Raw genomic sequence first — 27,715 nt, 5'->3', positions numbered from 1 at the left:
AGGGTTCCGAGTTGGAACTCTAGACGGCGTGTTAGAACCCCAGTTCCTCCTGGAATCGACAACGAAACCTCGTCTTTACCCTGCACAGAAATATATAGCCCCAACGACTAGCATCTTGAAGCGCCTTCTGTGAGGCTTGATGGTTGTTGCTTGGCCTGGAAGCACCAGAAGACCAACCGTCCGAGGTTCGGCATGTCACACGACGTTCACAGAGACTTGAGCCGCACTGTACCATTACAATCGATTCACTCATGTATCTTTTTTCTATTTTGATAGTACATAGCCAAAAGCATTCCTGCTCGCTATGCTGAGTGGAGATGTGTCGGGAGTGCTCTTAACCGCAAGGTGAGCGTTTATCCGCTCGAAATGCGTCCGATCCTGCTCCATCTGATTCCTTGTTTCACAACCAGCACTGTAACCGAGTGCCCCAATTAAAACATATCCAACCACCCAAACCGAGCCTCACACACACGGACTCGGGCCCCCCGTAAACTCTATCCGATAAACGCCCCGCTGACCCACGTCACCATTTTTGATATCCCCATGATACACGAACAAAAAAGGAAAAAAAAAAAATTGCACGTCTCTGGTCCGTCCCCCACCCCCTTTGCTCTGTCCCTCCCAGTTCTAGTTTGTCTTCGGCGTAATGGTTGAAAAAACCCCCTCGAGTACACTCGTCCTAAGACAGCCCAACCGCCAATATCGTGTCGCAAAGGGGGGTATCATTCCAAGAAGAACAAAACCGGAGAGACCAGGACGCTAGGAAAACCCGACTCAGAAAGGGGGAAAAAAGCGAAGAAAAACAATTATTAAAATAAATGAGAACATCGGCAAATGAAGAACGGCGGTTGGAACAGCTTAGGCCACCACAGCAGCCTCTGCCGCATGTGGCCCGCCCAACAGCTCAAGAACCTTGTTGACCACCGCGCTGGGGTACCCGCGGGTAAGCATCTCGCTGACGACGCTATTCGCACCCTCGCGGTCCTGAACTGACAGGAACGCTCTCGTCATGGCTTCATACGTGCTAGGCTCGCGCTTCTCACGTCCGACGGCAGAGTAAATCTCCTTGGCTTTGCTGATGACGTTCTCGGCAGCCCAGCCGTGGATGAGCGTGTTCGCGATGTAGGGCGTCAACTCAACCCCCTTGGCCCGCATTTCGGCGAGCAGGGGCTCCGTGTCCCTGACCTGGTGATTGGCCACCATGGCCTCGAACAGAGCCTGGTAGAGGCAGGGGTGCGCCGCCACGGTGCTGTCCGTCATGACTGCGTCAAAGACGCGACGAGCACCCTCCATATCGTGGAGAATGCAGCCGCGAGCATGAATCAGCGAGGCGTAGTGGACGGCTTCGGGTTGTTGGCCCGAAGCGCGGATCATGTCCAGGACGTCCTCGGCAGCCTTCATGTCGACAGGCTCCAAGGTGGCATGGGCATCGACAAGGAGCTTGAAGGTGTGGGCAGTCGGAGCAATGCCCTTGGACTTCATGCGCTCATAGTACTCGAGAGCCTTGGTCTTGTCCCGCTTGGTGGTCAAGAAAAATTGCATCATGCTGTTGTACGGAGCCGGCCGTGCCTTGTAGTTTGGCATCGACTCCATCTCGTCAAACAGCTCTTCGGCGAACTTCTCATCGCTGACGCGGCAGAGGGCGTTAACGATCGTGCCGTACGTTACCGACGTGGGCTTGATCCCCAACGCCCGCATCTCGGCGAAGTAGAAAAGGGCATCATCAATCCGGCGGGCCTTGCCGAGCTTGCCGATGAGGGCGTTATACAGGAAGGACGTTGGCTCGACACCCTCGGTCTTGGCACGGATGAATATCTTGACCGCCTCGGAGGCCTCATCAACCATCTTGCCCGACTCCCGCAGCGTCGTGATGTACAGGCCGTAGGTGTTAGCAGAGGGCGTAGAACCCATGGCAAGCAGCTCTTGGTGGTACTCCTCGGCCATCGCCCTGCGACCGTGCGCGAGGCAGGCGCCAATCATGGAGTCCAGAATCGAAGACCATCCGTAACGAACCACGGGGTATTGGGGAAGCGGCGGGACGTCGTTGCGAGCCATAGCGAGGATCTCCTGGCAAAGGTCGAACTTATCCTCCTTGCTGGCGGCCGAGATGAGCTTCGCATACACGACGTAGCGGGGATGCCGACCGGCGCGACGCATGTTCCGGAAGCGAGCCAGGGCCTCGGACAGCTTCGACTTGCGACCAGAAGCACCGTCCAGCTCCTGCGTAATGATGAAGGAGCCTTTGACGTCGGTGTTGTGGGCATACGGATCGAATGTGTCCTCTTGACGGGCAACGGCAGGCGTCTGCGGGTACGGCGATGCGGGATAGGACTGAGGAACTTCGGGAGCCGCCACCGGAACGGTTCGAGGGTCGACAATGCCGCGGACGTTCATAAACCGCGAAATAAACTCGACGCCTTCTTCAATCTCGTCGGCTGTCTGCGGGTTCAGCTCCTTGATCCGTTGGAACATGTACTCGGACTGAGTGAGGCCCTCAAGAACCTGGCCGGAGCCAATCATGGCGACCGCGTACATGGCAGTCGGCTCGATGAAGTCCGCGGTCGGCTTAGCGTCCGGGCTACAGAGCAGGTCCCAGTACCTAGTGGCAGTAGCTACGTCACCCTCACGAACGCTCATGGCGAGCATGGCGATCGCGGGAGGCGCGGCAGCATTTTGGGGCAGCAGATTGGCAAAAGCAGCCACGGCAGATTGCTTGTCACCGTGGTCAGCGGCGACCGTAGCAAGCTCGCCCATGGTCGGCAACCTGGCATCGCCCTCAATCTGCTGAGCCCAATGAAGCGCCTCGCGGTATATTCCTCGGTCGATGAAGCCTTTGACGAAGCCGCCGGCAATGATGGCATCCTTAACTTCCGAGGCCTTGGAGCTATACTCCTGTACAATCTTGTGATAGAACTTTACCGCGCCTTCGACCTTGTCCGAGACAATATAGGCCTTGATGACCGAAGCGTAGACCTGGGCATCAAGACGATCTTTCAGAGTCGGCTCCCCCTGGTCGTTCGCCATGGCCAGATTGCGATATTCGTTGTAACACTCGACGGCACTAACAAGATCCCCAGTGTTGGCAAACGCCGTAATCATGGCGGGAAACGTGGCAGCGAACGGGACTATTCCGCTCGACTCCATATGCTCGAAAAGCTGGAGCATGTCGGAGATTCGGCCGTTCTGGGCGCAAGCCGAAATCAGCTGGTGGTAGGTTTCGGGCGAATACATCGCCTTTTTAGCCGTCACCGACGTCCCGAACAACTTCATGGCCAGATCGAGGCGGTCGTCCTCAACCAGCATGGCATACTCGAGCTCATGGGACGCGAACATGAACTTGCCAGGCTCGTCCATGCCACCGAAACGCAGCCGCTTGGCCTCGAGGGACTGCTTGAGGGAAGTAATCTCCAGAGATCGAGATGCGAGGAGGCCGACGAGGATGTTGTACGTGTCGCTGTCGGGGGAGACCCTGCGGCGGAGCATGTCGGCATAGACATCTAGCGCCTTGGTGACAACCTCCCACTTCTCGGACGGCAGGTGAATGGCGGCCATGAGCAGCGCATTGTAAGCAGATGCGATTGGGCGGACGCCGCCAACCAGCATCGCCTCGAACACGGCTGGGATCTCGGCATATCGTCCAGCCTCGGAGAGTTTGGCAAGATGGTCGGCGTAGGTCTGCGACTGCGGGTCGACCGGGGACGTCGGGGTACGGGGGGCGCTGGCGGGTGTTTCCACGCCGCGCGAAACGGGAGAGACAGTCCTCGACCGGATCTCTTCGGCGAGCTGCTCTGCCAGAGCCGGAGATGTCGCACGGAGAGACTCGACCTTCTCTTCGAGTTCCTCTAGCTCTCTCCGCGCCTCAATTTCCCTCTCGATCGCTGCGTCGATGTGAGCCAGGGCTGCGCGAGCCTCTGGAGGGACGCCCGGTGCAGTGGACCCATTTTCGTTGCTGGTGGCTCCCTCTGAGTTGAGGGCGAGGGTCTTGGCGTCGGCGCCGACGAGGACGGAGGCCGGGCTGGGCTTCCACTCGATGGGTTTGGGAAATTGAAACTGGACCCACTCCTTCTCACCCCCTTCACCGCCATCTTGCGACTTCTGGAGGTGCTCGAAATAGGCATCTAGTCCGCCATGGTTGCTGGCCTTTGTAGGAAGGTGCTCAAGGGAGCTCGCTGCCTGGGCGCTGGCAGTGTGAAAGGCGGACTGGAGCCCAAGGCCGGCAAGACGGCCGACACGCGCGGCATTGCGCCGCCGCACAAACGACGGGCGGTTTTGTGAGTTTAGAACATGGGGGTGGGTGGCGGCGACGACCGACTGGGCGTAGCCGTGGGTGAAAGACTTTGTAAATCCTTGTCGGATAAAGCTCTGAAAAACGGAAGAGTAGACGGAGGGCATTTAGGAAACACCTGGCGGGGAAGGATTCTGTAGAGGAGGGGAAAGTCAGCAGGTGCTCGCAATGCAATCGCAACGCAGTCCGCTGCAGTTTTTGCGCGTGTAGGCTTTCCGCCGTACACGTCGTTCTTGCAAGACGCAAGAACGCGACTTGAACGCGGATTCTCTACACCGACAAAAACGAATGGCACAGACTTACAAGGAGGGATTGAGCGATGCGCAATTGCAGGTTCATTTGACGACAATGATGCCGTCAAATAAACGCGCTACCCGGTTGGTGGTTCAAAGAATAAAGAGCGGTTGTGAGGTTCAGGAAAGGAGGAATCTGGGGAGGGTGGCAGAGCAGATGCCAAATAAAAAGTATGGATGGATGGGTTACGCAGCTCGAGACCCTTTCCCGGCGCGGAAGCTAAAGTGGATTGGGCGGCCTGGATTTGCGAAACTTTTTCTGCCGTCCAAACGGCGGGTGGATTCGGAACCACCTTACGGAGTAGAGGATGCCTCGTCAGGGCAACACCGCTTCAAGCGTATTGATCGAATCGCCAGGAACCCGTGCTTGGTATGAGATTCCTTGCCTTACCAATTTTAATTTTTTGTTTCATTTCTAGCTTGCACAAATATGAGCAAGCCTGACTTGTAGGGAGGGAGCAATTCAATCAGCTAGCTACCGAGTCTTATGACAACTTCCTCCAACAATTTACGCCTAGGACAAGCTCAGCTCTGCAGGCAGATTGTGCCGTTTGAACAGCCAAGATCAAGTCTCCCTCGTAGAGGACAGATGGCAGTAATTTAGCAGGGTCTGGACGAACATGATGACTTGCGATGCATGCATCCCGCGTTGCAGGCGTCGTCAACTTTGCTGCCTCAGCTGCCGCTCCAGCCTTTCCCGACAAAAGGAAGGATGACAAATGGAGCCGCCGGAACGGATGGCTCGGACGCGGGCTGAGGGCGGGGATAGATCCGGACCATGTCAAGAAACGAAGAGAAACCGGACACATGGAGGATTGTGTGGGGTCGGCACAGAGCTTCCCAAGTCCCGCATTAAAACAGCGTCAGGGGTCGCTGTTACCCACCACACCCCGGTTGGCTCGGTGTTAGCGCTCTTAGCCCTGGGAAGTCGCGTCCCAGTATTCCAGAGGCTAGGGTGTACTCTTTCCATGCGCCTGGTAGTCGGCTCGACTAACTGACCGCTCCCTCGGGCCTCGCACTTTACCAACTCCGAAAGGTTAGCCTGTGGAGCAAGCCAAGCCGCGACCAACTGGCTGGAGTGACGGGTCTCGAGTGCCTTTGGGGAAGTGAGAGAATTCTCGAACGCGAGAAAAGAGAAGGGTTGTCAGCATCATCCAGTACACTAAAGTGTGTGCAATTTCGACATGGGGCACACACATGCCGCGATTGAAAATAATTAATATCGCTCCAAACCAGCCAGCTCTCTCACGGTTGTCCAACATCAAACCCACATTTTTGATCGGGTACTAACTACTCGCATTGCAGAGTCAAGTACGTGAACTAACTAATTGGGATAGCTTCTTTTCTCTCAATCCGTGGAAAAGCTTGTCGCAGCAGATGAGCGTCGTGCAAGCCTCAGATAACTAGTTTTAAACTGACTAGGTGAGTGTGGAATCCGTACGTCCGTAATCCGTACCGATTACGGTATGAAGACGTCGGTGCCGTGGGTACCGTGGGTGCCCGGTGGAGGTCACATGCACCCGAAGCCACGAAAATTCGCCGCGAGGCGAGTCACTTCGACGCTTGCAGCCGGGCTTACCAGGCATCCACCGGCCCGGTGCCGCGGGCGATGGGCTCTCGGACCCGACCCCATTGCGCTAAGTCATCCCCAGCCGTTCGGTCTCCGTTGTCGATCACCGGATCTGTCCGCTGGTCCAAGCGCTGCCCTGACCGAGTTGAGGCTTCGCCTGTTAACAACGGACCTTCAATTTGTCTGACGGAATCAAAGAACCGTATACTGTAATCCGTACATATACTTCCAGGTTCTCGCCGAGTCGATGAGGTGCATAGAAAACAGAACAACTACCCACATGCTGCACTGTTTTCTTTTCAGCCCAATGCCAAACCCTTCTCTACCCCGAGGAGTGGGTGAATAAACACAGGGAAGAATGCGAATGAACGAGAGACGTGGGCGTTTTAGAAAGTGATGCAGAGTCGCCCAGGTGCCACTCCTCGGTCGAGGTTCTCGACTTCCGCCGAGTACTCCATAATGCATGATATGCCAATACAGAGAGCTGTCAGGTCGCTCCGGTGAGCTGCGCCTTGTCCCATTACCATTTTATTGAGTAGGAATAACAGGAATGCAGATGTAGTTCATGTGCCTTAAAGTGTTTGTGATGAGATGAGGTCTACCATCGTCGTTTGTACGCTTATCAGGGAAGCCCCGCCTTTTGAAATCTCAAATGCTGCCCCGCAAACAATTAGTTTACCCCTCGTCCTGGGCCTCAGAAACAGCTTTCATGCCACATACATTGGGGGTGTCAAAGAACAGAAAACCGGCGCCTTGCAGCTATGTCTCAGAGGCACCGAATGAGCCCGCTAGTTGTGAAGTGTGCCACTGATAAACAGCTACTCGTCACTGTTCTCGGTCTCCTTTGAACGTGGGCCTTTTGCACCTTCAAAAAAAAAAAAAAAAAGGGCACCACATTCGACAGAGCCGAGAAGAAAACAAGAGCAATACGGGGAAAATGGCCGGCAGCTCCGAAGACCGCACCGTTGTCGTATCGGCTCCCGGAAAGGTGCTCCTCGCTGGCGGCTACATCGTTCTCGACCGGAAACATACCGGCCTTGTCTTTGGCTTGAGTGCCCGCATCCATGTCCTCGCGCAGGAAATCCACACCAGCGCCGGAGTCCATCTCAGCGAGATCGTTGTGCAAAGCCCGCAATTTCTGAACGCCACCTGGAGATACGGTTACCATCTCGTCAAAAACGGCGGCGGCATCAAGGTCACTCAACTGCAGTCGTATGTTCCTCTCACATCCGCCCACCCCCTTGGGCTACCCCCGGATATTTTCCTTTATTTTTTTTTTTCATGACTGACACCTCGCAGAGGCACTCCAGTTGAGCCGAACCACTTCGTTGAGACGACGCTCAACTATGTGCTGACCTACATTTCCCAAGTGGACAAGAGCCGTGCATCGCACGGCTTCCAGCCCGCCTCCCTTCTCGTTCTCGCCGATAACGACTACTACTCCAAGCCCAAACCGCCCGGCTCCACCGATCGCCCATCTTCCAGCTCCTCCGCCGGCGAGCATCTTCCCTCCCGCGCATCCGAGGAAAAAGCCGGCCTCTCTGACCCGTCCACGTCCACCACAACGACCACCGCCACCGCCAAACCCCCCCGTACCCGGCCCCGCCCCCGCTTCCGCCACTTCGGCACCACCCTCCGCGACGCCCACAAGACCGGTCTGGGCTCCTCCGCCGCCATCGTCACCGCCCTGACCGCCTCCCTGCTGGCGCACTACCTGCCCCGTACCCTCTTCGACCTGTCCACCGCGCAGGGCAAGCGGGTGCTGCACAACCTCGCCCAGGTCGCCCACTGCTCGGCGCAGGGCAAGATCGGCAGCGGCTTCGACGTCGCCAGCGCCGTCTACGGCTCGTGCCTCTACCGCCGCTTCAGCCCGGCCCTGCTGTCCGGGCTGCCGAACCCCGGCGAGGAAGGGTTCGCGGCCGCCCTGGCCGCGCTGGTGGACGACCAGGGCGCGGAGCCCAGGTGGGACTGCGAGGTCCGCAAGGAGGACGTCGGGCTGCCGGCCGGCGTGGCCATCCGCATGTGCGATGTGGACTGCGGGACGCAGACCGTCGGCATGGTCAAGAAGGTGCACGAGTGGCGGGACCGGGAGCCCGAGGCTGCGAGGGCCGTGTACGAGCGGCTGCAGGGCCGGGTGGACGAGCTGGCTACGGTGCTGAGTGCGGGGAGAGTGGGTGAGGTGGGCCGCGTGATGAGGTCCTTCAGGGAGACCATGAGGTCGATGGGGAAGGATTGCGGCGCCCCGATTGAGCCCGAGAGCCAGGAGGAGTTGCTGGATGCGCTCGAGAAGGTGGACGGGGTGTTGGGCACTGTGGTTCCCGGCGCGGGCGGGTACGATGCTGCGGCCGTGGTGATGAAGGACGATGCGGAGACGGAGAAGAGAGTACAGGGGTTCCTGAGGAAGTGGAGTACAGAGCATGAGATTCAAGTGCGCCTGATGAAGGTCCGGGGCGAGACCGAAGGTGCAAGGATGGAGGATGTGGGCGAGTTCAAGTCGTGGGTCAGTTAGTTCCGCAGGCGTTGAACCAGGAGAAAAAGATGCAAATAGTAGTCCATTCACAACACGGCTTAGATGTGTCATATCCATTCCACGGCATGACGGGTTGTAAAACAAACTCGAGGAGCGGGTCCGGAATCTCTTCAAGTTCGGCATCCTAGAATTAGCCTAGTTGGTTCTTGTGCTTTTAAGATGGACACGGTTCCTCTTCTTCTAGCTGGCGGCCCGTTTGACTAGTTAATCTTCTTCTTCTTTTTTTTTTTTTTTTTTTTTTTTTTTTTTTTTTTTTGATCCATTCCCCGACAAATTAAGCCCCTTGTTTTGTGTTATCCTTTCTTTTCATCGCAACTAAACAGGATCATGTAAGCAACCCAACGTGAGGAACAACCGCAAGAATTAAAAGCAGTCCAAATGCTTTGCTGAAACAATTACATCCGACAAAACCCAATACTTCTTCCAATATCGTCCGTGTCTCCGCCCCCCAACATCCCCGTCATCCAACATCAGCCTCTAAACTGTCTTTTTCCCACTGACGCTATAACCAGGGAAGACCGACAAGAGAGCCTTCGTAAGTTGAAAACACACCGCATGTCACAGCTCAGCATGTCAGGTCTTTCACATTTGAAGTGACGTAGCCATCACGGACAGGCGCCGTGACGAGAGCTCAATGTCGCAGCCGACATGGCGGGCATACCCAGGACAGGCCCAGGCTTCGGCTCTGATCCGGAACTCAGAACTCAGAACCACACCTCAGAGTGATTCTCAAAGAGCAGCAGATCTGACAGATCATTCATCGTGATCGATATCCTCATCGGTCCACCCGGCATGGGCACCGCACGGGCGGTACTGCTGCTCCGCCCTGAAGAACGGCCGAGGCCACGCCGGAAGGTATCGTCGATGTCATTGGAACCGCCCGGGATGGGGTTCGGTAAAGGAATGGACAGGTACGAAGTCCCTGTTGAAGGATTGGGAAGAGAGCGCAACGAGGGCGAGCGGGGGTGACCGTAATGTGCGATCTGGTCGTTGTATGCGCCGGCATGAGCAATTCCAAGGCATGAGACGGCTGCCTTTTCTCGGAGCGCCGAGATTCTACCACGGTGTTAGCTAGACTCGGCCGGATTTTCAGTTCAAAAGGTAAAGGGTCCCGAAGGGAAGGGGGCAAGGGATGGAAACCAACTTCTCTTCAGATAGTCCCGGGAGCGTAACGGCTTCCTTTCTGAAGTTGAAGGGCTCGGACTGTGATGAGATTAGAAGCAAATCCTTCGGCAGTGTGGTGGTGAGCACGCACAATCTGCAGCTGTCGCTTCCTGCGGTGGATGCCAACCGCCTTTTGCAACGACGAATAGATCCTCTTGATCTCGGAGTAGATGGGTACGGCTGCCATCTTGTTCGAAGTAGAAACGAGGCAAGAATCGATTCAGGACCGAGTTGCACTGAAGCAAGTCGGCAGAAGACCGGAGAGAAATTTGGAATTACAGGATAATGGCGAACAATAGGGTCGAATAAGTAGCACGCCACAAAAATGAGGACGAAAATGAACGACAGCCGAGCAAAGGAACGTCCGGGAAGTCTCGATAGGTTAAAAGAGCGGCGGCAGTTGGAAGCCGAGACTAACAAGCAGGCTGGAATGAAAAGAACAAAACCAACTTGCTAGTTGTTGAAACGAGTGGAACAAATTACGATGCTGACAATAAAAAAAATTAACACAGAAACCAGAGAGAAATAAGATGAATTAATTGAACCAGAGTTCCTGCTGGCATAAGGTCTCCTTTTTGAATGGTAGGCCTGGCGGAGATGGCAGGGATAAAGGAGAGGCTGGGGCTTCGTTGCCGCGGATGGCACAAGATGCCGAAAGACATTACTGCAACATAAGATGGCCGGTTTGACGTCGCTGAAACCAGTTCCCTTGGTGAGCGTCAATGTCAGGTGAAATTGTCGACATGTGAGTGGACACTGGAAGCGATTCGGGCACGGCGACAGTCGCTCCCGCCCCTCCTTGACCGTAACCTTGGAGAATGTGTCCCAAACCGCCAAGTTTTCGGGTGAGACAAGTTTAACGATTCACGTGCATACGCGTTATTCATGATTATTAGTCTAAGATCTTGTCGCCTGTTATCTCTTGCTGAAGAACTCTTTGCGTCAATGAGCAGGCTGCCGTGGGCTTACATGCACTATTTGGGGTAGTCCTTTAAATGATAGCTCTTCAACTTAACAAATTGGTCGAAACCATATCTGCTCAAGGTGACCCCCTTTCCGGAATTTTTCCACCCCGTCCAGGCGAGGTCCTGCATGTCTGTCAGTGGGGGTGAACCGGAGCATAACACGGAGCCAACTTACAGGGCTGGGGTAGTCGCAGCGGTTGACGAAAACGGTGCCAGCCTCAACGCGTTCGCACAACTCGTAACCCTTCTCTGTGTTCTTGGTCCATATACTGGCTGTAAGGCCGAACTCGCTGTCGTTCATGAGTTGTACGGCCTCGTCATCCCCCTTGACCTTCATAATCGGGATGACGGGCCCAAAGGTCTCGTCCCTCATAATCTTCATGCTGTGATCAACGTTTGTGAGCACCGTTGGAACGACGAAGTTTCCCCTGTCCGGTAACTTGCTGAACGTCTCATTTTCCGGAGTGGCATTGACGGCGCCCTTGTCCAGCGCATCCTTGATGTGTGCCTCGATGGTCTCTTTGGATCTCCTCGAGATAACCGGGCCAACATGGGTGCCCTTATCTAGAGGATCCCCCAGCTTATACCCCTTGAGAACGTTCTGGACCGCCGCGACGAACTCATCATGGATCTTTTCGTCGACGTAAACGCGCTCTATGGAGCAGCAACTCTGACCCGAGTTGAAAACTGCCCCATCAACTATCTCTTCAGCCGCCCACGCAATGTCAACATCTCCGCGGACATATGCCGGGTCCTTCCCCCCAAGCTCCAATCCGACATTGACGATGCGGTCTGATGCTGCTTTTTGGACGGCCAAGCCACCAGCCACCGACCCGGTGAAGCAGACCAGGGCGATTTTGGGGTTCCTCACGATGGACTCGATGATCGTAGGCGAGCCGGAGTGGAAATATTGGATCACACCATTGGGGAGGCCAGCCTCAGTGAAGGCTTTTGCGACCTGTTCCGCGACGGTTGGCGTCTGCGGAGACGGCTTGAGGATAGCGGTGTTGCCGCTGAGGAGAGCAGGAATCAGTCCGTTGACGAGGATCAGGTACGGATACTGAGAACCATCTGTCAGCACTGCTTCTTGTCGCCCGCTTACCGACTCGGGAGCACCTACATTCCATGCAAAGATGATGAGGACAGGCCCCACAGGCACTTTGCGAATGAACCTTCTGAAACCCTGCTCCGGTTCACCTGGGGTGTCTTGTAGCACGTCGTCGCTAACTTTGAGGAGGAACTCGGCCCTCTTTATGGCTGTAGTGACTTCCTTGGCCGTGTAAGCGATGGGACGGCCCATCTGGACTGTAAGCTCGGTCGCGAGTTCATCCTTCCTCTCGTCGAGGATTTCCAAAGCTTTCTTGATGATATCCTTCCTTTGCTGCAGTGAAGTCTTGCGCCACGATTCGAAAGCTTGCGTGGCAACTTCCGGGAGCTGCTCGAGCTCCTGCGAAGAAGTGCCGTTGCGTGTGAGGATGGGCTCCTCCGTCGTCGGGGAGATGGTTGTAATCACTTCGGCCGACATGCTAATGAGCGCGGGTGCGTGATGAATGGTCGTTGGTGGTGTCCTTCGCAGTTCAAGACGCTGATGCGGAAGGGTCGGCGTCAATTCGAGAGAACAATACTTGGGATCGGACGATGACCAGGAGGAGCAACGCTCATTTGGTCCCTCCCTTACCTACCCCTCTGCTAGTGCCCCTCCTGTGTTGCTCAGGGGACCTTGATAAGCTGATAAGATAGTACAACCAACCTACATTGAGGCCAGTTCTAGATCACGGAATCCACACCTCCCAGGGTTATGGTCTACTTGATGAGTAGGAATCTTGCATTCGAAATTGCTAATTCAAGTGCAAATTTATGAGTCCCGGAGGAGATTTGTTCTTACAACGCAGATGTGAGCTTGATTTTCAAGTTCAATACATGTGCAGGCAAGTCTCGTAGAAGTAACTTCGAGCAGTGCATTGACCTCTCGCTTGACTTTCCCGTATTTTTTTGGTAGAACCTCAGCAGCGCGGGCTCGTCGATCGGCTTCTGCAACCGATTTCGGTTTTCCCGACCTGCCCACCATGTCCTCCGAGGAGAAACGCAACAAATTTCTCGATGCCGACGACAGCGATGATGGTGCCGGCCATGACTACGACTCCCAGGATGATCTTCAAAAGGGTGGGCGTAGCGCAAAGCGGAGGAGGGTAAAGGACGATGAAAGCGACGCGGAAGACTTCAGCGACCAAGAGGAAGAACAGAGGGAGAGCGGTGGCGCAACAGTGAGAGAGGGCACCACAGAGTCGGGAGGAGGGGCTGAAGAAAAGGAAGAGGCGCAAAAACGGTCCAAGGACAAAAAAACAAAGTCAACGGCCGAGCTCCCAGGGGTATCAAAGCCACTGACCAAAAAGAATCTTGTCGCGACTGAAGCCGCGATCAAGAAGTCCGGCGTGGTTTATCTGTCGAGGATCCCACCCTTCATGAAGCCCGCCAAACTCCGCTCTCTGCTCGAACCTTACGGAAAGATCAACCGAATCTTTCTCAGTCCAGAAGACCCCGCCGAGCATGCCCGTCGTGTGCGCAACGGGGGCAACAAAAAGCGGTTATATACCGAGGGTTGGGTTGAATTTGTGAGAAAGAAGGATGCGAAAAAGGCATGCGACTTGTTAAACGCCCAAATCATCGGCGGGAAGAAGTCAAGCTGGTACCACGACGATGTGTGGGCGCTCAAGTACCTGAAGGGGTTCAAGTGGTACGTCCAGTCCGCCCAGAGGATCGTTTTGAGCGTGCTAACAATCAGTAGGCATCACCTCACCGAACAGATTGCGGCTGAAAATGCTGAACGGGCCAGCAGAATGCGCGCTGAGATCGCCAAGACTACCCGCGAGAACAAGGAGTTCGTCCGCAACGTCGAGAAGGCAAAGGTTCTCAACGGCATTCAAGCCAAGGCGGCAGCGAAACGGAAGAAGTCCGAAAACGAAGGGGAAGGTTCGAGCGGCGAAGATGTGGCCGACAAGTCAGACAGCGGGCCAACGCAGGAAAGGAGACGGGCATTCAAACAGATACCCCTGGCAAAGAAAAGGAAGCAGGAGGAACCACCGGAGCAGGTTCGGAGAGTGCTTAGCAAGATCTTTTGATATCCAGTGTGGGGCGCCAGACAAGGACAAGAGTTGTTTACAATGTGGTTCACTCTTCCCCTTACTTGGCCTTGTGCGTAGTAGCCCTTGTCCATATTCTTGGTTCTTGCGGGGAGCCGATCGTAGCCGGCTTCGTTCCTTTGAGATGTCTGACAACCCGTTTAATCCAAGCACGGCCTTGATGGAAATGCGTAGTAGTACATCTACTCAGTGTTAGTCCATCACAATGTTATCGGGCCAGACACTCATTACTCCGCCAGAACTGTTTTTCTGACAGAAGCACTCGGAATACGAACGATGTTCCTCAAGAGGAAAAGCAACCGCGTCTATCGAACGGTGATTGGAACAAATCAACTTTTGACCCTTGAGCTGGCCATTCAAACCTGGCCCTTCTCATTTATGGCACTCAGCCAGAGCTTGTGAAGTCACTCCTCGAATATCATGAGCCAGATAACAGGACAACGTGTAGACCTCTTAAACCGCCCTTGGCCAAGCCAGGTCCTGCCCGGCGACCGCAGGTGATTGTTCACTAGCTATCATTCGGCCAACCGACCCAGCCGGGACGGATCTCTTCCCGGGCTCGCTCAACAGCACCTCTCCGTGCGCGGTCCTCCAAAATTAGAAGGATGCGGACACGCCCAATCCCGTCGGCCATTTCTTTCGCAACGCAACCCACACTTCTACCGCATTCCAGGCACCTTTGCTTCTAGCGAGCATCCACGGACTCAGCATCCCCAGCGCCGACGGTAATACCCTCCCCTTCGGCCTCGCCTTTTTGCGGGCACTTCCGGGAATAGGACATACTGCACCAACTAGATTCAGTGGTGAGGGAACACTTGGACTTGCTGCGACGCTTAGGCTCGGTCCCGGCTCTTGGCGAGTCCGAGCTAGGTGAGGAAGGCAAATAAAATGCTGTCCCAAGACCCGTTGCTGTGGTTATGAGAGCAGTTACTCGAATTGGCAAATGCTATGCGACACCCGTTCGACGAGTTGCTGGTATCAAATCCGAAACACAATTTATTTCAGACACCTTCAGACAGCCGCTCAGGCGTGCCCCTCGTCATTGATCTCCAGCTCATCAAAGTCATCCAGCAGCTCGTCCATGCTGATCTTAGGCCCGTCGTCGTCGTCATCCATCGTCATCTCAGTCTCGGCGATGCTCATAGCGTCAGCATCCTGCTTCTTCTTCTTCTTGGTATTCTTGTACAGCGCCAGCGCCTGACGCAGCTCCTCGTCCTCCTCGACGTCGCGCAGGAACTGCTCGTACTCAGCCTCAAGACGGGCCTGGTCGGCCGCCTTGGGCAGCAGATCGCCCTCGTCCTTGGCCATGCGCTTGAGCTTCCAGTTGCGGCGCCTGTTCTTGCGGCGGTTGGGATAGTGCTTCTTGACGAGCACCACGTCCGGGATCGTCGACCCGTACGCGCGTGAGTTCTCAATGGCGTCAAGCGCCTCCGAGTTAAAGTTGGTTCCAGTGAGCATGTACCCCATGACCGAGTCACCCGGCTTAAGCAGGCTACCAAGGTGTGTCCGGGCAAAGTAGGTGTTGTCGTTGACGCCGAGGTCCGAGGCGCGGGCTACTGTAGCCTCACCCAGCACCCACTTGCCCTTGCGCTGGCCTGTCGGCTCAATGTCCATGACGATGAACTCAACCATTTCAGTGGCGCCAGCGAGCGGCTGGAAAGGTGCGCGCCAGTAGGCATCGGAACTGAGTTCGGCTGTCTGAAGTGTGTTCGGGTCGAGAAGATTGACGGATGTGCCTATCCTGTAGCACAGCACAAGCGGGGCGATATTGCCGAGCGACTTCGCGAGTTTCAAAGGCAACGCCACGAGGTCGTCTCTGCAGACCGGGACGAGCTCGGCCGAGAAGTTGAACTTGTAGGATTTGTTGCCGGTATGAGTGTCGGCTGAGATGAGATGCCTCGATTCCTTAATGTGAACTGGGACCACCGATTTGAGGAAATGAACGAAGGCTTCCGCCTGGTTCCGTTGGGCGAAGTAGAAGTCGATACCGTCCTTCTCCTCTTTGATGTTTATCGTGTCCTTGTGCGCCTGATGCTTGAGGATCAACTGTTCCAACAGGAGAAACGTCCTCTTGTGGGACACCTTCTGGCGGACCTGCACGGCGGCGCGCCACACGTTTGCCGTGTACGACTTTGCGCACTCGCGGCACTGTTGGTTTGCCACAATGTAGACCACCTCGAAGCTTTGCTGCATCATGACCCCATCGGCAACCGCATCTTGGACCGTAATCTTGACTTTGATGCGGCGCGAGTGAGGTTCTGTCCAGACGAAGCGGGCGTCGACAATGCGGACCTTGCCCAGGTTCCGTAACCGTTTAAGGCAAATTGATAGCAACTCTCTGGATTCTGGGGCGGCCGCTACCCAGCTGTTAGGGGGCATCAGCCATCGGTCGCAATCTCGGCAGACGTGTAGCGTGGCCTCGCGTTGTATGCCTTGTGAGATGTCGACGGTGGATTTGATGCAATCGTAGCACAGAGCACCTGCAGACGCTGTGCCGTCAATGGGAGCGCCGCAGTTACAGCAAAGGATTCTGTCATTATGTCAGGACCAAAACATATTCTGGGGAATATCTCGACAAAAGCAACGCACGTTGCGCCTGTTCGGGCAGTGCCCATTTGTTGCATGGACACCATGCCCATGTCGGTATCGATGTCCATGATGGTGCTGTTCTCTGCCTGCTCTCCCTTGCTTATGGTGCGAACTTCGGTTCGAGGGTATAGAGAATTCTGACGAAGAAGGAAAGGACGTCGAACCGTTGAGCTGTTGATAATCTCGGAAGAAGCGGGAAGACGGGCAGCTTGATGGCAGAATCCAATGCTCGTCTGAGCCAGCGGGGCAACTTTCTGCCTCCCAGGAAATTTTGGTTGCTGGTTGCCCCGCGCTGCTTGATAAGCGGCTTTATCGAGCGGATGCCAGGGTCTCACTGTCGGGTCCACTCAGCGCCGACCCACTCACCTAGTACTTCGTTACGCCAAAGCCTGCTGGGTCGAGCGTTTGACGTAACGCATTCCCCCCAAAAGAAGTTGACTACTTTTGCAAGCTTCTGCCGCCAGTCGTTGGCCCTCGTCCGTCGGAGCGGAATTGAACGGGAACGGTCTTGCACGCCGGGATAAACACTGGCAGTCTCGCGAGTGAGTCCATAACATCTCATCAGTGCGAAATACCGATACTCTGGCACGTTGTCCCAACATACGGATGCCTACCTCTCCGGATGCGGATGCTTTCGTTGTAGTCCGTAGTATTAGGCGTGTCAGGAACACCCTCTACGGTGCAGGATATACACAGTAATAATGACCCGGTCCTCGCAGGAACTCGGCGTGTCGAGAAGTTCACAAGTCCATCTCGTCTCGTTCACGGCAGCTCTGCATGGTCATATATCCTCAGCAAAGCCGCTCGCCTCTCATGAATGGATTTCTCTGGCACGCACTGCTCGGAAGTGTTCGCCAACAGGCCAGGTAGATACAAACAACTTGCGTCGGGGATGTGTGTGGTGGGCTTCAGTTGAACTTCGTCTCCGTCCGTTCAAGCCTTGTTGAAATGTCCAGGCCGTGATGGGTTGTTGGTTGGGATCAGCCGTTATGAGCTGCGTCCAACCATCGGGGCACTCTCCAACTCGAAGAAGTCAAATTCAGGATTCGGTGGGCGCCGAAACAATGGCAGGTGAGTGTGTTACGTCGGTAATTTCGAAGTCCGAGTCAGAGCTCGCCATCTGAACAGCTTCGTGACGGCAATGCCATATCCTTTCTATTTCCCCCCGGTGCTCCTGAAGTTCACGCTGTACCCGCCTGTTTTCTCGTCCTTGACCATCTGGAAATTGTCCGTACTCAATCCGAACGGCTTGAGTAACCCATTGCCCAGGTCTTTGAGCTTCGCCCACATTTCAGCCGTCTCCTTCTCCTGCGCCGCCTTGGCCAAGGGGGGGAGCGCTCGAAGCTGGGCATTGACAATCTTCCTATCGGTCGCCGTCAGGTTTGACATGCCAGCCAGACGTTTGTAGTCTTCGATAGCGCCTTCCAGGTTCGACCAGCCGCCCAACTCGCTCCTAGCGCGCGCTCGTCGCATCAAGGCCTTGGCGCGTATCCTCGCAATGTCGTCACGGCGTTTCCGGCGAGCAGCCTCCACCGAATCCTCGGCGGGGTCAGCGGAGAGTGCGGGGCCGGCTTTGGCGGCGCCGGCGCTGATAATCTCGGCTTCAGCGTCGGCCGGCTCGCCGCCCATGGAGCTACTTGCGGCGGTGCTACTCTGCCCCTGCTTCTCCTGCTTCTCCTTCTTCTCCTGCTCCTCTTTCTCCTTCTCTTGCCTCTCTAGCCGATCAAGTCCATCCAAAGCAGTGGTGGCGTTGCTGATGGCTTCCTTCCATTCTTCTAGCTTCAGGTGGCAGGCGGCAATGTTGGAGCGGAGCACGGCCAACTCGTAGTCTAAGTAGTTGGGGCAGACGGCAACGGCCTCATCATACTTGTTGATTGCAGTCTCGTATTTGCCGGACGTGAAGAGAGCATTTGCTTCGGCTTTGTGCGAATTCGACTCGGCGATCAAGGACTGTGTAAAGCAGGCATGTTAGTGTCAGTTTGCCCACAGAGTTGGCGCTCGGTTACTTGCTGCTTCCTCCTCGGGATCGAACCTCTCCGGCTCGAGGTTTTCATGGTCGACCGCCGACTCTGGCTCGACCTGTACCTTGTCTTTGCTCATTGTGCCGGCCTCTCTGTCCGGCGGGACCATTTGCAGTCCGTGCTTAGGCCAACGCTGATGCGCAACACCGCAGCGGTTATTAGAGGCGGAGGGCGCAGTGGATCCAGTCAAGGGGATTCACAGTGACAGGGGTTATACTTACCGGGAATATCGTTCCTAATATGGAGGGGGATGCAACTGTAAAATTCGTACTCCATACTCGAGCAGTGTACGAACCCATGTACGGATTATTCCGTACGCAGTATGTAATTCGTTGAAATCAGCATAGTTACTCACATACGGAGTAGTACCTACTGTAGTACACTACCCTACCTAGGTAGATCAAGTTCTCGGCGCTATACACTCACATCTCAGTGGGCAAGGGAGGAAGCAGACTCGAAATCAACAACCACGAGCAACTTTTCTTACACGGAACCCTTGTACGGAGTAGGTACCTTATCTACGAAACGTACCTGGACAGGCTTGAGACGGGAAAAGTCGGCACCGAGGCATCATATTTAGAGAGAATGGGAGCATGATTGGTTCCTTCCTTATCTTTGTTTATCTGCAAGTCTCAGGCGAGTCCCAGCTATCAATTCCCAATACTCCGTAGAGAAGAATCGACTTGATAGTTAATCCAGTTCAACGGTGCTGCCCCTCTCCCTGTCTTTTTCACCCTGAACAACTACTAATACATCCTTACATGTACTCCGTAATGCATACGGAATTCTCCACGGACGTATACGGGTCACTTCGGGAATGAAAGCAAACAACTAGGGAGAGCTCCGGGCTATCTTCTTGTTTCACTGCCTGCTCACACTAATCCATACCGGCGAGAGTAACAAGTAAAGTTCGTGCTGGGCGCGTGTACGAAGTACAGTTCACTTTTAGGGCTTGCATTCATAAGAAAACTAGCACCGTGATTGCTCCACTGTGCATGGGCCTCCATTGTTCCTTTCGCTGTTTTTCCAGTACAATACCGTACATACAGGTACAGATTATTTTTGGTCCCCTCTTCGACCATGACCCCGCGATCTCTGTTGAATAACAACAATGAGGGGTGAGTCAACAATCGTGAATCTGAAAACAACAAAACATAGATCCGTAGCCTGCGCAAAAGCTGGCGCCGGAAAAAAAAATTTGGGGAAAGCACACTTGATCCGGGTTTCTATCAGTACTCTGCGCAACAACTCAACTCGTCAAATTTCCTTGCGCCGATTTCCCACAGGCAGAAAATGGCTCCCAGAACCGAGTGAGTCGCATATCCCCGAGCCAATGACCGACATGCGAGGTGGCTAACGACCGATTTCCAGTTTCCCGCCGGTCCGGGCCTGTCTCTTCGACATGGACGGCCTCCTCCTGGACACCGAAGATCTCTACACGCTCTGCATCAACCTGGTCCTGGAGAAGTACCAGCGCCCCAAACTGCCATGGAGCATCAAGGCCAAGCTCCAAGGCCGCCCGGGCCCCGCCGCCACCAAGCTCTTCCGCGAATGGGCCCAGCTGCCCATCAGCCAGGAGGAGTACCTCGAGGAGCTCCTCGCCCTGCAGACGAAGCACTTCCCGACGACCCAGCCACTGCCGGGCGTCCCCGAGCTGCTCTCAAGCCTCGGCCGCACCCGCTACTGGGACGTCGGGAAGAATAAGGAGGCGACCACCTCCTCCTCCTCCTCCGCCGACGGCTCCGCCGCCAGCGCCCCCAACACCAAGCCTCACCGGGTGCACATCGCCCTGGCGACGTCGTCGCACGAGTCCAACTTCCGCCTCAAGACGGACCACCTGCAGGAGCTCTTCTCCGTCTTCCCGACCGCCCGCCGCGTCCTCGGCGACGACCCGCGCATCCCGCCCGGCCGGGGGAAGCCCCTGCCCGACATCTTCCTGGTGGCCCTCCGGACCATCAACGAGTCCCTGCCGCCGGGGGAGCGGCCCATCACGCCCGAGGAGTGCCTCGTCTTCGAGGACAGCGTGCCCGGGGTCGAGGCGGGCCGGCGCGCGGGCATGCGCGTCGTGTGGGTGCCGCACCCGAAGCTCAAGGAGGAGTACGCCGGGCGCGAGGCCGAGGTCCTGGCCGGCCGCACGGGCGAGGCTGGCGACGTCGACCCGCACCAGCTCGGCGAGATCGACGACGGCTGGGCCGAGTACCTGCCCTCGCTCGTCGGGTTCCCGTACGAGAAGTACGGCATCGTCGTGCCGCCTCCCGAGGTGGAGAAGGAGGAGTGCATGCTTGAGGGTGCTCAGGTCGCGGAGGGCGAGGTCATGCAGGTCGTGGGGACTGCGTGAGCGTAGAAGGGCGACGAATTGGCCCGGAGGAGATTGCTGGGTGGGTTCTCAGGCACGAGGAAGAGCGTAGAAGAATCTACGTTGCGGCCGTGACATGAAGTGGGCCAATCAGACAGTGCTGACGATATGAACGTTTTTTTTTTTTTTTTTTCCTCTACATTTACAACCATACAAACATAGAGCCAAGCAAGCCTAAGATATGCGCAATTTTCTAGAGAAGCATGGACGAAGTATTATCATCTGTTCCACACACACGCGTACTGTACGGCACACGAGATAGAACAAGGGGATCAATCAAACGATGGCACACATACCCAGCCCGCCAGAGAAGCGTGAATCAAACATATTGGAGGAAACACAGGTTATAGACATGCCATAAGAGATATATGTACCTACTCTACCGAGACGCTCTAGGGGTATATGCCACAACCCTTCCGCTATGAACCTCCGGCAAAGCCAAACGCCAAGCTGTTTAGATCGCTGGTAACAAAAAAAAGGAAAGAAAGAAAGAATAAAAAGGCACGGTAGCTGGACGTAGTCCTCGATTTCAGGGCCCGAAATCCGTCCTTTCTCGAGAGGGCCTCATATTCGGTACCGGTGCACATACTATCACCGCCCGCCCAACCTTGACAATCCGACGCCGGAAGGCAGCGGCGCCAGAAGCCCCATCCCGCGCGCCGCCGCCGCCGCCGCCGCCGGCGGCCCGGGGCCCGAAGAAGCCGGACCGCCGGCTTCCCAGCCCCAGGTGCTCCGCAGGCTCTGGATGACCCTCCCGAGCCTCCAGCCGGTCTCGTGCTGGATCCGCTCCAGCACGGCGACGACCTCGTCCCGCTCGCGGCGGTCGACCAGGGCGGCGCTGACGACGGCCAGGCTGCGGATGGCGACCGACACGACGCCGCGGTCGCGCGTGTGGGCGACGATGCCGCACACGTGGTGGGCGTGGTGCAGCTGCGACGCCCGGTTCTCGCGGCTGTCGCGCGGGTCGAGCGGGTTGACCTGCGCGAGCAGGCACATGGCCGTGTGGTAGAAGAGGCGGGCGAGCTTGGCCGAGGACTTGATCAGCCTGTTGTTTGTTATGTGCGCGTCAGTTACTGGTAAAACGACGGTGATGGGTGTGCCGCCGGGAAGAAGGGAATAGAAGGAAAAAAAAGAAAGAAAAAAGAGAGAGAGAGAGAGAAAGAAAAGGGGGGGTAAACCAGATCAGCGGGTCGGTCGTTCGACGCACCATACATTGGGAAAGAGAGACTTGGGCGACGGTCCGGGCGAGTACCCGTACGGCCGCATCGAGCGGGGGCAGCCGAGGTTCCAGGCGTTGCACATGTTCTGCAGGCGCCTCCACTCGGCGAAGCGGTTCTGCAGGCGGACCTGCTCGTCGTGCGGCGAGGGCTCCTGGAACTGCGGCGTGTTGGCGCGGAAGTTTGAGACCTTGGCCATGATGTAAAAGATGCGTTGCACCCACAGCTCCTCCTGGCCGAGGTCCGCGGCGCTGTCGTCGGCGGCAGGGTGGCTCTCGGCCGGCGGTTGCGCGGGCCATGACACGTCGTCGCTCTCGGCCAGGCTGCGACCGCCGCTGCTCCGGCTGGCGGCCTCCTCCAGGGTGGCAAAACTCAAGTCGAGCCCCCACTGGTCCGGGTCCCACGCGGTCGGCCAGCCAAAGGCGATGCAGCTGAGCACCTCCATGCCGACGTTGACCCAGAAACAGGCGGCGGCCAGGCCGGTCGAGGTGGCGTCCCAACCGCACGCGCGGATGAGGGCGCGGGTAGAGGCGATGTGACCCATGCGCTGGGTGGGCGAGTCGCTCATGAGGTGGTAGGCGTCCAGGGCGACGGCGGTGAGGGCGCAGTCGGCGGGGTCGCGATCGCGCTCTTGCTGGCTGCGCGACAGCTGAGTGGAGGCCATGTTGTAGTAGTAGTCGGCCTTGTCCCCGTCGTGCCGCCCTGTTAGGGCCAGGTGTTTGGCACCACAGGCCAGCAAGGCGTTTAGCAGCATGGGTAGTCTGAGCGCCAAGTATGGCACGACGTTGGCGAAGTGCTTGTCCTTGTCCAGCGCGTCCATCCAGATGGCCACCTCGTCAATGAAGACCTGCATGAGATGGATCTCCTCGTCCGCGCTCAAGTAGTCCCGCTCGTCCGTCGTGTTCTCGCTTGACGGCGTCATGAGCCCGGTCTGGATGCCAGAGTGCCGGTCTTGTTCGCCTCGGCCACCGGCTCGAAAGCCGTGCGGCGCGGGTCCAATCGGCTGGGAGGGAAGCTGGAGGGTGGTGTTCAAGCCATGGGGATTGCCATGGTTGGGCGAATGTGTCCCATATCCGCTGATCCCGTCAGGATCCTGCAGCGGGGGGAAGATGAACTCGTCTTCGCCAGGAGAAGCACGCCCTGGCTGCGGGACCGGCCGGGGCCGGGGCCGGGGCCGGGGGGCCGAGGGTGGATGGTCAAAGTCTGGCTGCCGGACTGGGGGGAGTTGATCCGGTTGCTCATGTGGTGGTGGTGGTGGTGGTGGTGGTGGTGGTGGTGGAGGAGGAGGAGGAGGAGGAGGAGGAGGAGGAGGAGGAGGCTGGCCGACGTGATTAGGATGGTACTGATCTTGAATACTCGAGCTAGCTGCGATGCTGTGGTTCCCGGGAGAAATCCCGCGTGTCGATTGGGAATCGGAGAGTTGGGCATGGCGGCTGGGTGCGTCTAGGTCAGACTCCGGGGGCGTTTCGGCGACCTTGGGATAAAGTTCAAGGCCCCCCTTATACTCCGAGGCAATGGAACGCGACTCATCCAGGATTTGGACTAGCGAATCTCGGTGTCAGCACGTCCGGCACCGACCATGACGGGTGAAAAGAAAAGAAAGAGTAAAGAGAGAGTCGTAGGTGACCAACCTGACCATTCTGCCGTCTGGGGCAGGCATGGCGGATCCCATTTCCTCATCTCGATCCAGTTTAGTCGTATACCGCGTCTGCATTCGCGGCTGCTCTTGCGGCAATTGTTACAATCCGGAACGCCTTCGTCGCACTTGAGATGGCGTTCCCGGCAGGTCAAGCACCCCGTCCGCACCCGCTTCGACTTGGCCGCCGCGGGGATCGCCGAAGCGGCCACCTTCCCTCCGCCTCCGCCTCCGCCTCCTCCTCGGCCGACACTGCTGTCGTCGGCGGCCGCCCTCGTAGCTCCACGAACGGCCGGCGGGGGCGTAGTCTGGAAGTCTGGAACCAAGAACCGGCTCCTGTCGGCAAAGAAGCCTGCCGGCGTCTCGTGACTCCTGACAGGAAACAGTTGATGATGCTGGGCGCCGGTGGTGAGGTCACCGCTGGGTGTCGTGTATTCCTGGCTTCCATCTCTAACACGTACAAATGGCGGCTGTGTCTGGGCACGCGGAGCGTTTGGCGGTTGACGGGAGCGCGGCCGAGGCCGGCGGGCAGAGTTCATGTTGCCGTGGTGTCCCCCTCTGACGCCCAGACGAGAGAAAGAGAGAGAGAGAGAGAGAAAGAGAGAGAGGGACCTGCCAACTCTCGACAACGCCAAGAAACAGACCAAGAGACGACTTGGTCAAGAGCGACCCAAAATCGAAGCCCGCAACGATGAACAATCGACGGGGGCGCGCAGGTTCAAGTCGGACGAAGCCGTCCGATGGGTCCGAGGCCCAAAATGGTCCGGCTGCTTTCCATGGGTTCTAGCCAGCGCCCAATGTCTCTGTTCAGCGGTGTTTAGACCCCCCTAAAAGTGACGTCGAATCCAGAGTCTCTAACAGGCGGGCCCCCCTTTTGGGGGATGGGGATTTGGGAAACGCTGTGCGAGCCGCGAGTGTTTCAGGCAATTGGTCGAAACAACGGCCGAACATTCCGCGATCAAGAAGACCCCAGCTTCCTTCCCCACGCCGACACACACACACACGCGCGCGCGCACACGCCTCGGCCCGGGTACTAGGTAGGGTTGACGGCCTTGCGTGATCCAATCCGGGTTGCGACCCGGCGCGTCGAGATGTAGATGGCGAAACTCGTGGTTCGGGACGCGGTGGTACCAGTTCGCCCACGCGGAGCGGTGCGCAAGGGCAGGAGGTATCATCCATCTGTCCTGCGTGGTCTGGGCAAGAGCGGGTCAGGAGGAGAATTGCAGCTTGATTCGCGGGATGAAGCAGCAGCGTCGCAGCGCTGCAAGGGCTGTTGAAACGGAACGGGGCTGGTGCGCGCAGTGCTGTGAAAACCTGTTACCAGTAGTGTACGTAGTACGTCGCATTCTCTACATAGTCTAGTTATACGGTATCAAGCTTTGTTTGGATTTTGTTTTGTTTCGTTTCGTTTCTCTTTTCCTAATTATAGTCTCTACCTTCTCTGCTTCTGAGCCCTCCAAGAAGAGTATGGATGTGCCGAGTGTACGGATCCACCTTCCTCACGGATCACAATCTAAATGTCAATTGGCTTAAATTGGCTTAGCGACAACCCCAGCGCATAGAACAGACATCATACACCGGTTGTATGTATGTACGGATTACATACAATACATTCATACAAGAAGAGCGGAAACCGAGCGGTGTTGAAAGTACCTTGCTAACCCTTCGAAACGGGGACCCCAGGTGGCCCCTCCGATTCATATAACTACTGTTACGGAGGACACGCACCACAATAGGTACAGCTGTTACCTTACAGCCCGGTACTCGTTTCGGCGTTTCGGCATCTCTGTATTTTACGGCCTCGTTTCTGCTTCCCAGGCATTGAAATTGTTTCAACGTAACCTCTATCGATACGAAGCAATTGAATCACCAACGCCCACTGCGTCAGCTGCCTCCGGGGCCCAACATGTCCTGACCAGTCATTGTGTCCAAGAGAAGAGAAAAAGGGAATAAAAATACATTCAAAATAAAATAAACAACAGCAAAGAATGGCGACCGATGGGCGGCCAGCGCAGCCCGAGTCGATTCTGCGCGGACACAAGGCGCAGGTTCATGTGGCCGCCTTCGTGCGCTCCAACGACCGCCTCGTAACAGGCGATGCAGATGGCTTCGTCGTCGCTTGGGATCTCACAATTATGCGGCCCCGCGCGGTATGGCAGGCCCACAGGAACGCCATATTAGGCATCGCCGGCTGGGGGAAAGACCGGCTGATCACGTAGGTCGATATCGGCGCCCGTAGGTCCCGCAAGCGAACGAGAGAGACCAGAGGCTGAGACTCATTCTTCCCACTGGTAGCCACGGGCGCGACAACAAACTCATAGTCTGGAAGTTTTCCGCAGAAGAAGAGAGCCGGCTGAGCACCAAGTTGCCCTTGGACACGACACCAGAGCCCCGACCCCAGCCATGGATCCTGCACATGCTCGAGGTGAACACCATGAATTTCTGCTCGTTTGCCCATTGCCCCGCCTCCCCGAGACCGGGTGCGAGTCCGAGTGGTTCATCATCATCATCAGAGATCTTCGTTGCAGTGCCGAACACGCTGGCGTCCGAGGCCGTGAGTATCTTTACCCCAACCCACAACACACACACACACACACACACACACACACACACATCCTTGTTCCGAAGCTGCGGCTGACCCATGCCCGCGCTCCCAGATTGATATCTTTCACCTGCCCTCGCAAGTACGGCGGCACACGGTCAAGCTGGGCGACAAGAACGGCATGGTCATGGCCCTGGCGATATTCTACCGCGGGCACGACCTGACTCTTGTGGCCGGCTACGAAAACGGCAAGGCAATGGTGGCCCAGCTCACCCACCACGGCGACTGGTCCGTCAGGTACCAGGCGAGCTGCCATTCCCAGCCAGTCCTGTCCCTCGATGTGTCTCCCGGCAGGGACTTCTTCCTCACATCCAGCGCCGACGCCATCATCGCCAAGCACCCCCTCCTCCCTTCACCCCAACCGGCCACCCAGCAGTTCTCCTCACCCCAGCCAGACCCCGCTCCCGGGACTCCGCCGCCAACCAGCGACAACCACCCCGATCCCGCCCCCGGCCCCTCCGCTACCGCGCAAAGAGGGAACCCAAGCAAGTCGCTCCTCACGGCGGCCCTGTCCGGCGCGGGGCCGCCTTCCTCCTCCTCCTCCTCCTCCTCCTCTTCCTCCTCCCAGCCGATACACACCACCACGGTCCACCGGCCCGGCGAGCTGCCGGCCCAGCAGCCGATCAAGACGGTCAACACGAGGCACGCGGGCCAGCAGTCCCTCCGGATCCGCTCCGACGGCCGCGTCTTCGCCACCGCCGGCTGGGACGCCCGGGTGCGCGTCTACTCGGCCAAGACGCTCGCCGAGGTGGCCGTCTTGAAGTGGCACGCCGCCGGCTGCTACGCTACCGCCTTCGCGTCGCTCGATAATCCGGCCGCGCAGGAAGGGGAGGGGGAGGGGGAGGAGGAGGAGGAGGAGGAGGAGGAGGAGAGCGAGACGCCGACGCGACAGGGAGAAGGTGACGGCGAGGGCCGGGGACCCCGGAAACGGCTGCTGCTCGAGGGAAGAGAGCCGGACGACAAGCATGAGGGCGGGACAGATGAGGGAAAGGAAGTGGCGGTGGTGCCGAAGCTCGTCGACGTGACGGTGCGGGATAGACGAGTTCAGCAGGCGAGGAGGGCCCATTGGCTGGCTGCCGGGAGCAAAGACGGGAAGGTTAGTCTGTGGGACGTGTTCTAGACGACGCAAGACATTGAACAATAAATGCGCCGGGCTATGGATTTCTCTGCCCCCTTGATGCTTCTTCGGGCAGGCAGATAGACAACGGAGACGTGCCACCGGGCAGTATACCACGGAGGCATCGCGAGACCTAGGCCCCAAACAAAGTTTAATGCCGGCCCCTCATATACAATACAACGTACTAGTGTACAACAACATGCAAAACTATAATCCACCTCCCCCCCCCC

The 27,715-nt window shown here is 56.9% G+C and overlaps 11 protein-coding genes across 11 annotated transcripts; 5 read left to right on the top strand and 6 right to left on the bottom strand.

The window, feature by feature from the left end:
* Window positions 1-555: 555 nt before the first annotated feature.
* P884DRAFT_23634 (uncharacterized protein) lies at window positions 556-4,658 on the bottom strand. The gene is made up of 2 exons (XM_069439985.1): window positions 4,589-4,658; window positions 556-4,419 (listed from the first exon to the last, which is right to left on the bottom strand). The coding sequence occupies exon 2, from the start codon at window positions 4,390-4,392 to the stop codon at window positions 859-861; it is 3,534 nt and encodes a 1,177-aa protein (XP_069297236.1). The 5' UTR covers window positions 4,393-4,419; window positions 4,589-4,658; the 3' UTR covers window positions 556-858.
* Window positions 4,483-5,008, top strand: P884DRAFT_23638 (uncharacterized protein). The gene has a single exon (XM_069439988.1). It carries the CDS (start codon window positions 4,574-4,576, stop codon window positions 4,952-4,954), a length of 381 nt encoding a protein of 126 aa, XP_069297235.1. The 5' UTR covers window positions 4,483-4,573; the 3' UTR covers window positions 4,955-5,008.
* Window positions 5,009-7,085: 2,077 nt separating this feature from the next.
* On the top strand, window positions 7,086-8,657 carry P884DRAFT_201656 (phosphomevalonate kinase-like protein; the record flags this gene model as incomplete). The annotated part of the gene is made up of 2 exons (XM_069438372.1): window positions 7,086-7,360; window positions 7,448-8,657. 2 exons carry the CDS (start codon window positions 7,086-7,088, stop codon window positions 8,655-8,657), a joined length of 1,485 nt encoding a protein of 494 aa, XP_069297234.1.
* A 725-nt stretch (window positions 8,658-9,382) lies between these two features.
* Window positions 9,383-10,029, bottom strand: P884DRAFT_269963 (uncharacterized protein; the record flags this gene model as incomplete). Its single annotated transcript, XM_069442311.1, has 3 exons — window positions 9,383-9,734; window positions 9,823-9,881; window positions 9,934-10,029. 3 exons carry the CDS (start codon window positions 10,027-10,029, stop codon window positions 9,383-9,385), a joined length of 507 nt encoding a protein of 168 aa, XP_069297233.1.
* A 787-nt stretch (window positions 10,030-10,816) lies between these two features.
* P884DRAFT_201517 (Aldehyde/histidinol dehydrogenase) lies at window positions 10,817-12,332 on the bottom strand (the record flags this gene model as incomplete). Its single annotated transcript, XM_069438363.1, has 3 exons — window positions 10,817-10,930; window positions 10,983-11,867; window positions 11,928-12,332. 3 exons carry the CDS (start codon window positions 12,330-12,332, stop codon window positions 10,817-10,819), a joined length of 1,404 nt encoding a protein of 467 aa, XP_069297232.1.
* Window positions 12,333-12,873: 541 nt separating this feature from the next.
* P884DRAFT_201380 (uncharacterized protein) lies at window positions 12,874-13,926 on the top strand (the record flags this gene model as incomplete). Its single annotated transcript, XM_069438357.1, has 2 exons — window positions 12,874-13,541; window positions 13,593-13,926. The coding sequence occupies 2 exons, from the start codon at window positions 12,874-12,876 to the stop codon at window positions 13,924-13,926; spliced, it is 1,002 nt and encodes a 333-aa protein (XP_069297231.1).
* A 1,044-nt stretch (window positions 13,927-14,970) lies between these two features.
* On the bottom strand, window positions 14,971-16,604 carry P884DRAFT_299985 (NMD3 family-domain-containing protein; the record flags this gene model as incomplete). The annotated part of the gene is made up of 2 exons (XM_069444724.1): window positions 14,971-16,477; window positions 16,537-16,604. 2 exons carry the CDS (start codon window positions 16,602-16,604, stop codon window positions 14,971-14,973), a joined length of 1,575 nt encoding a protein of 524 aa, XP_069297230.1.
* Window positions 16,605-17,691: 1,087 nt separating this feature from the next.
* On the bottom strand, window positions 17,692-18,636 carry P884DRAFT_277819 (uncharacterized protein; the record flags this gene model as incomplete). The annotated part of the gene is made up of 2 exons (XM_069443123.1): window positions 17,692-18,486; window positions 18,547-18,636. 2 exons carry the CDS (start codon window positions 18,634-18,636, stop codon window positions 17,692-17,694), a joined length of 885 nt encoding a protein of 294 aa, XP_069297229.1.
* A 1,214-nt stretch (window positions 18,637-19,850) lies between these two features.
* P884DRAFT_277818 (HAD-like domain-containing protein) lies at window positions 19,851-20,895 on the top strand (the record flags this gene model as incomplete). Its single annotated transcript, XM_069443122.1, has 2 exons — window positions 19,851-19,867; window positions 19,929-20,895. The coding sequence occupies 2 exons, from the start codon at window positions 19,851-19,853 to the stop codon at window positions 20,893-20,895; spliced, it is 984 nt and encodes a 327-aa protein (XP_069297228.1).
* Window positions 20,896-21,187: 292 nt separating this feature from the next.
* On the bottom strand, window positions 21,188-23,153 carry P884DRAFT_243875 (uncharacterized protein). Its single transcript, XM_069440344.1, has 2 exons — window positions 22,121-23,153; window positions 21,188-21,958 (listed from the first exon to the last, which is right to left on the bottom strand). The coding sequence occupies exons 1-2, from the start codon at window positions 23,050-23,052 to the stop codon at window positions 21,505-21,507; spliced, it is 1,386 nt and encodes a 461-aa protein (XP_069297227.1). The 5' UTR covers window positions 23,053-23,153; the 3' UTR covers window positions 21,188-21,504.
* A 2,459-nt stretch (window positions 23,154-25,612) lies between these two features.
* P884DRAFT_243871 (WD40-repeat-containing domain protein) lies at window positions 25,613-27,696 on the top strand. Its single transcript, XM_069440343.1, has 4 exons — window positions 25,613-25,981; window positions 26,062-26,320; window positions 26,424-27,166; window positions 27,242-27,696. The coding sequence occupies exons 1-4, from the start codon at window positions 25,755-25,757 to the stop codon at window positions 27,486-27,488; spliced, it is 1,476 nt and encodes a 491-aa protein (XP_069297226.1). The 5' UTR covers window positions 25,613-25,754; the 3' UTR covers window positions 27,489-27,696.
* The last annotated feature ends 19 nt before the right edge of the window (window positions 27,697-27,715 follow it).

Source organism: Thermothelomyces heterothallicus (assembly GCF_042370625.1).
Source record: "Thermothelomyces heterothallicus CBS 202.75 unplaced genomic scaffold P884_scaffold_12, whole genome shotgun sequence".
NCBI classification, from domain to species: Eukaryota; Fungi; Ascomycota; class Sordariomycetes; order Sordariales; family Chaetomiaceae; genus Thermothelomyces; species Thermothelomyces heterothallicus.
This window is presented reverse-complemented; position numbering and strand designations above follow the sequence as displayed.

Excerpts from the sequence above, each read along its gene's own strand:
- P884DRAFT_23634 (XM_069439985.1), bottom strand. The coding sequence starts at position 4,392 with ATGCCCTCCGTCTACTCTTCCGTTTTTCAGAGCTTTATCCGACAAGGA.
- P884DRAFT_23638 (XM_069439988.1), top strand. The coding sequence starts at position 4,574 with ATGGCACAGACTTACAAGGAGGGATTGAGCGATGCGCAATTGCAGGTT.
- P884DRAFT_243875 (XM_069440344.1), bottom strand. The coding sequence starts at position 23,052 with ATGACGCCGTCAAGCGAGAACACGACGGACGAGCGGGACTACTTGAGC. Across the intron at positions 21,959-22,120 it reads TCTCTCTTTCCCAATGTATG|GCTGATCAAGTCCTCGGCCA; the intron begins GTGCGTCGAACG and ends AACAAACAACAG.
- P884DRAFT_243871 (XM_069440343.1), top strand. The coding sequence starts at position 25,755 with ATGGCGACCGATGGGCGGCCAGCGCAGCCCGAGTCGATTCTGCGCGGA. Across the intron at positions 25,982-26,061 it reads GGGAAAGACCGGCTGATCAC|CCACGGGCGCGACAACAAAC; the intron begins GTAGGTCGATAT and ends TCCCACTGGTAG. Across the intron at positions 26,321-26,423 it reads ACACGCTGGCGTCCGAGGCC|ATTGATATCTTTCACCTGCC; the intron begins GTGAGTATCTTT and ends CCGCGCTCCCAG.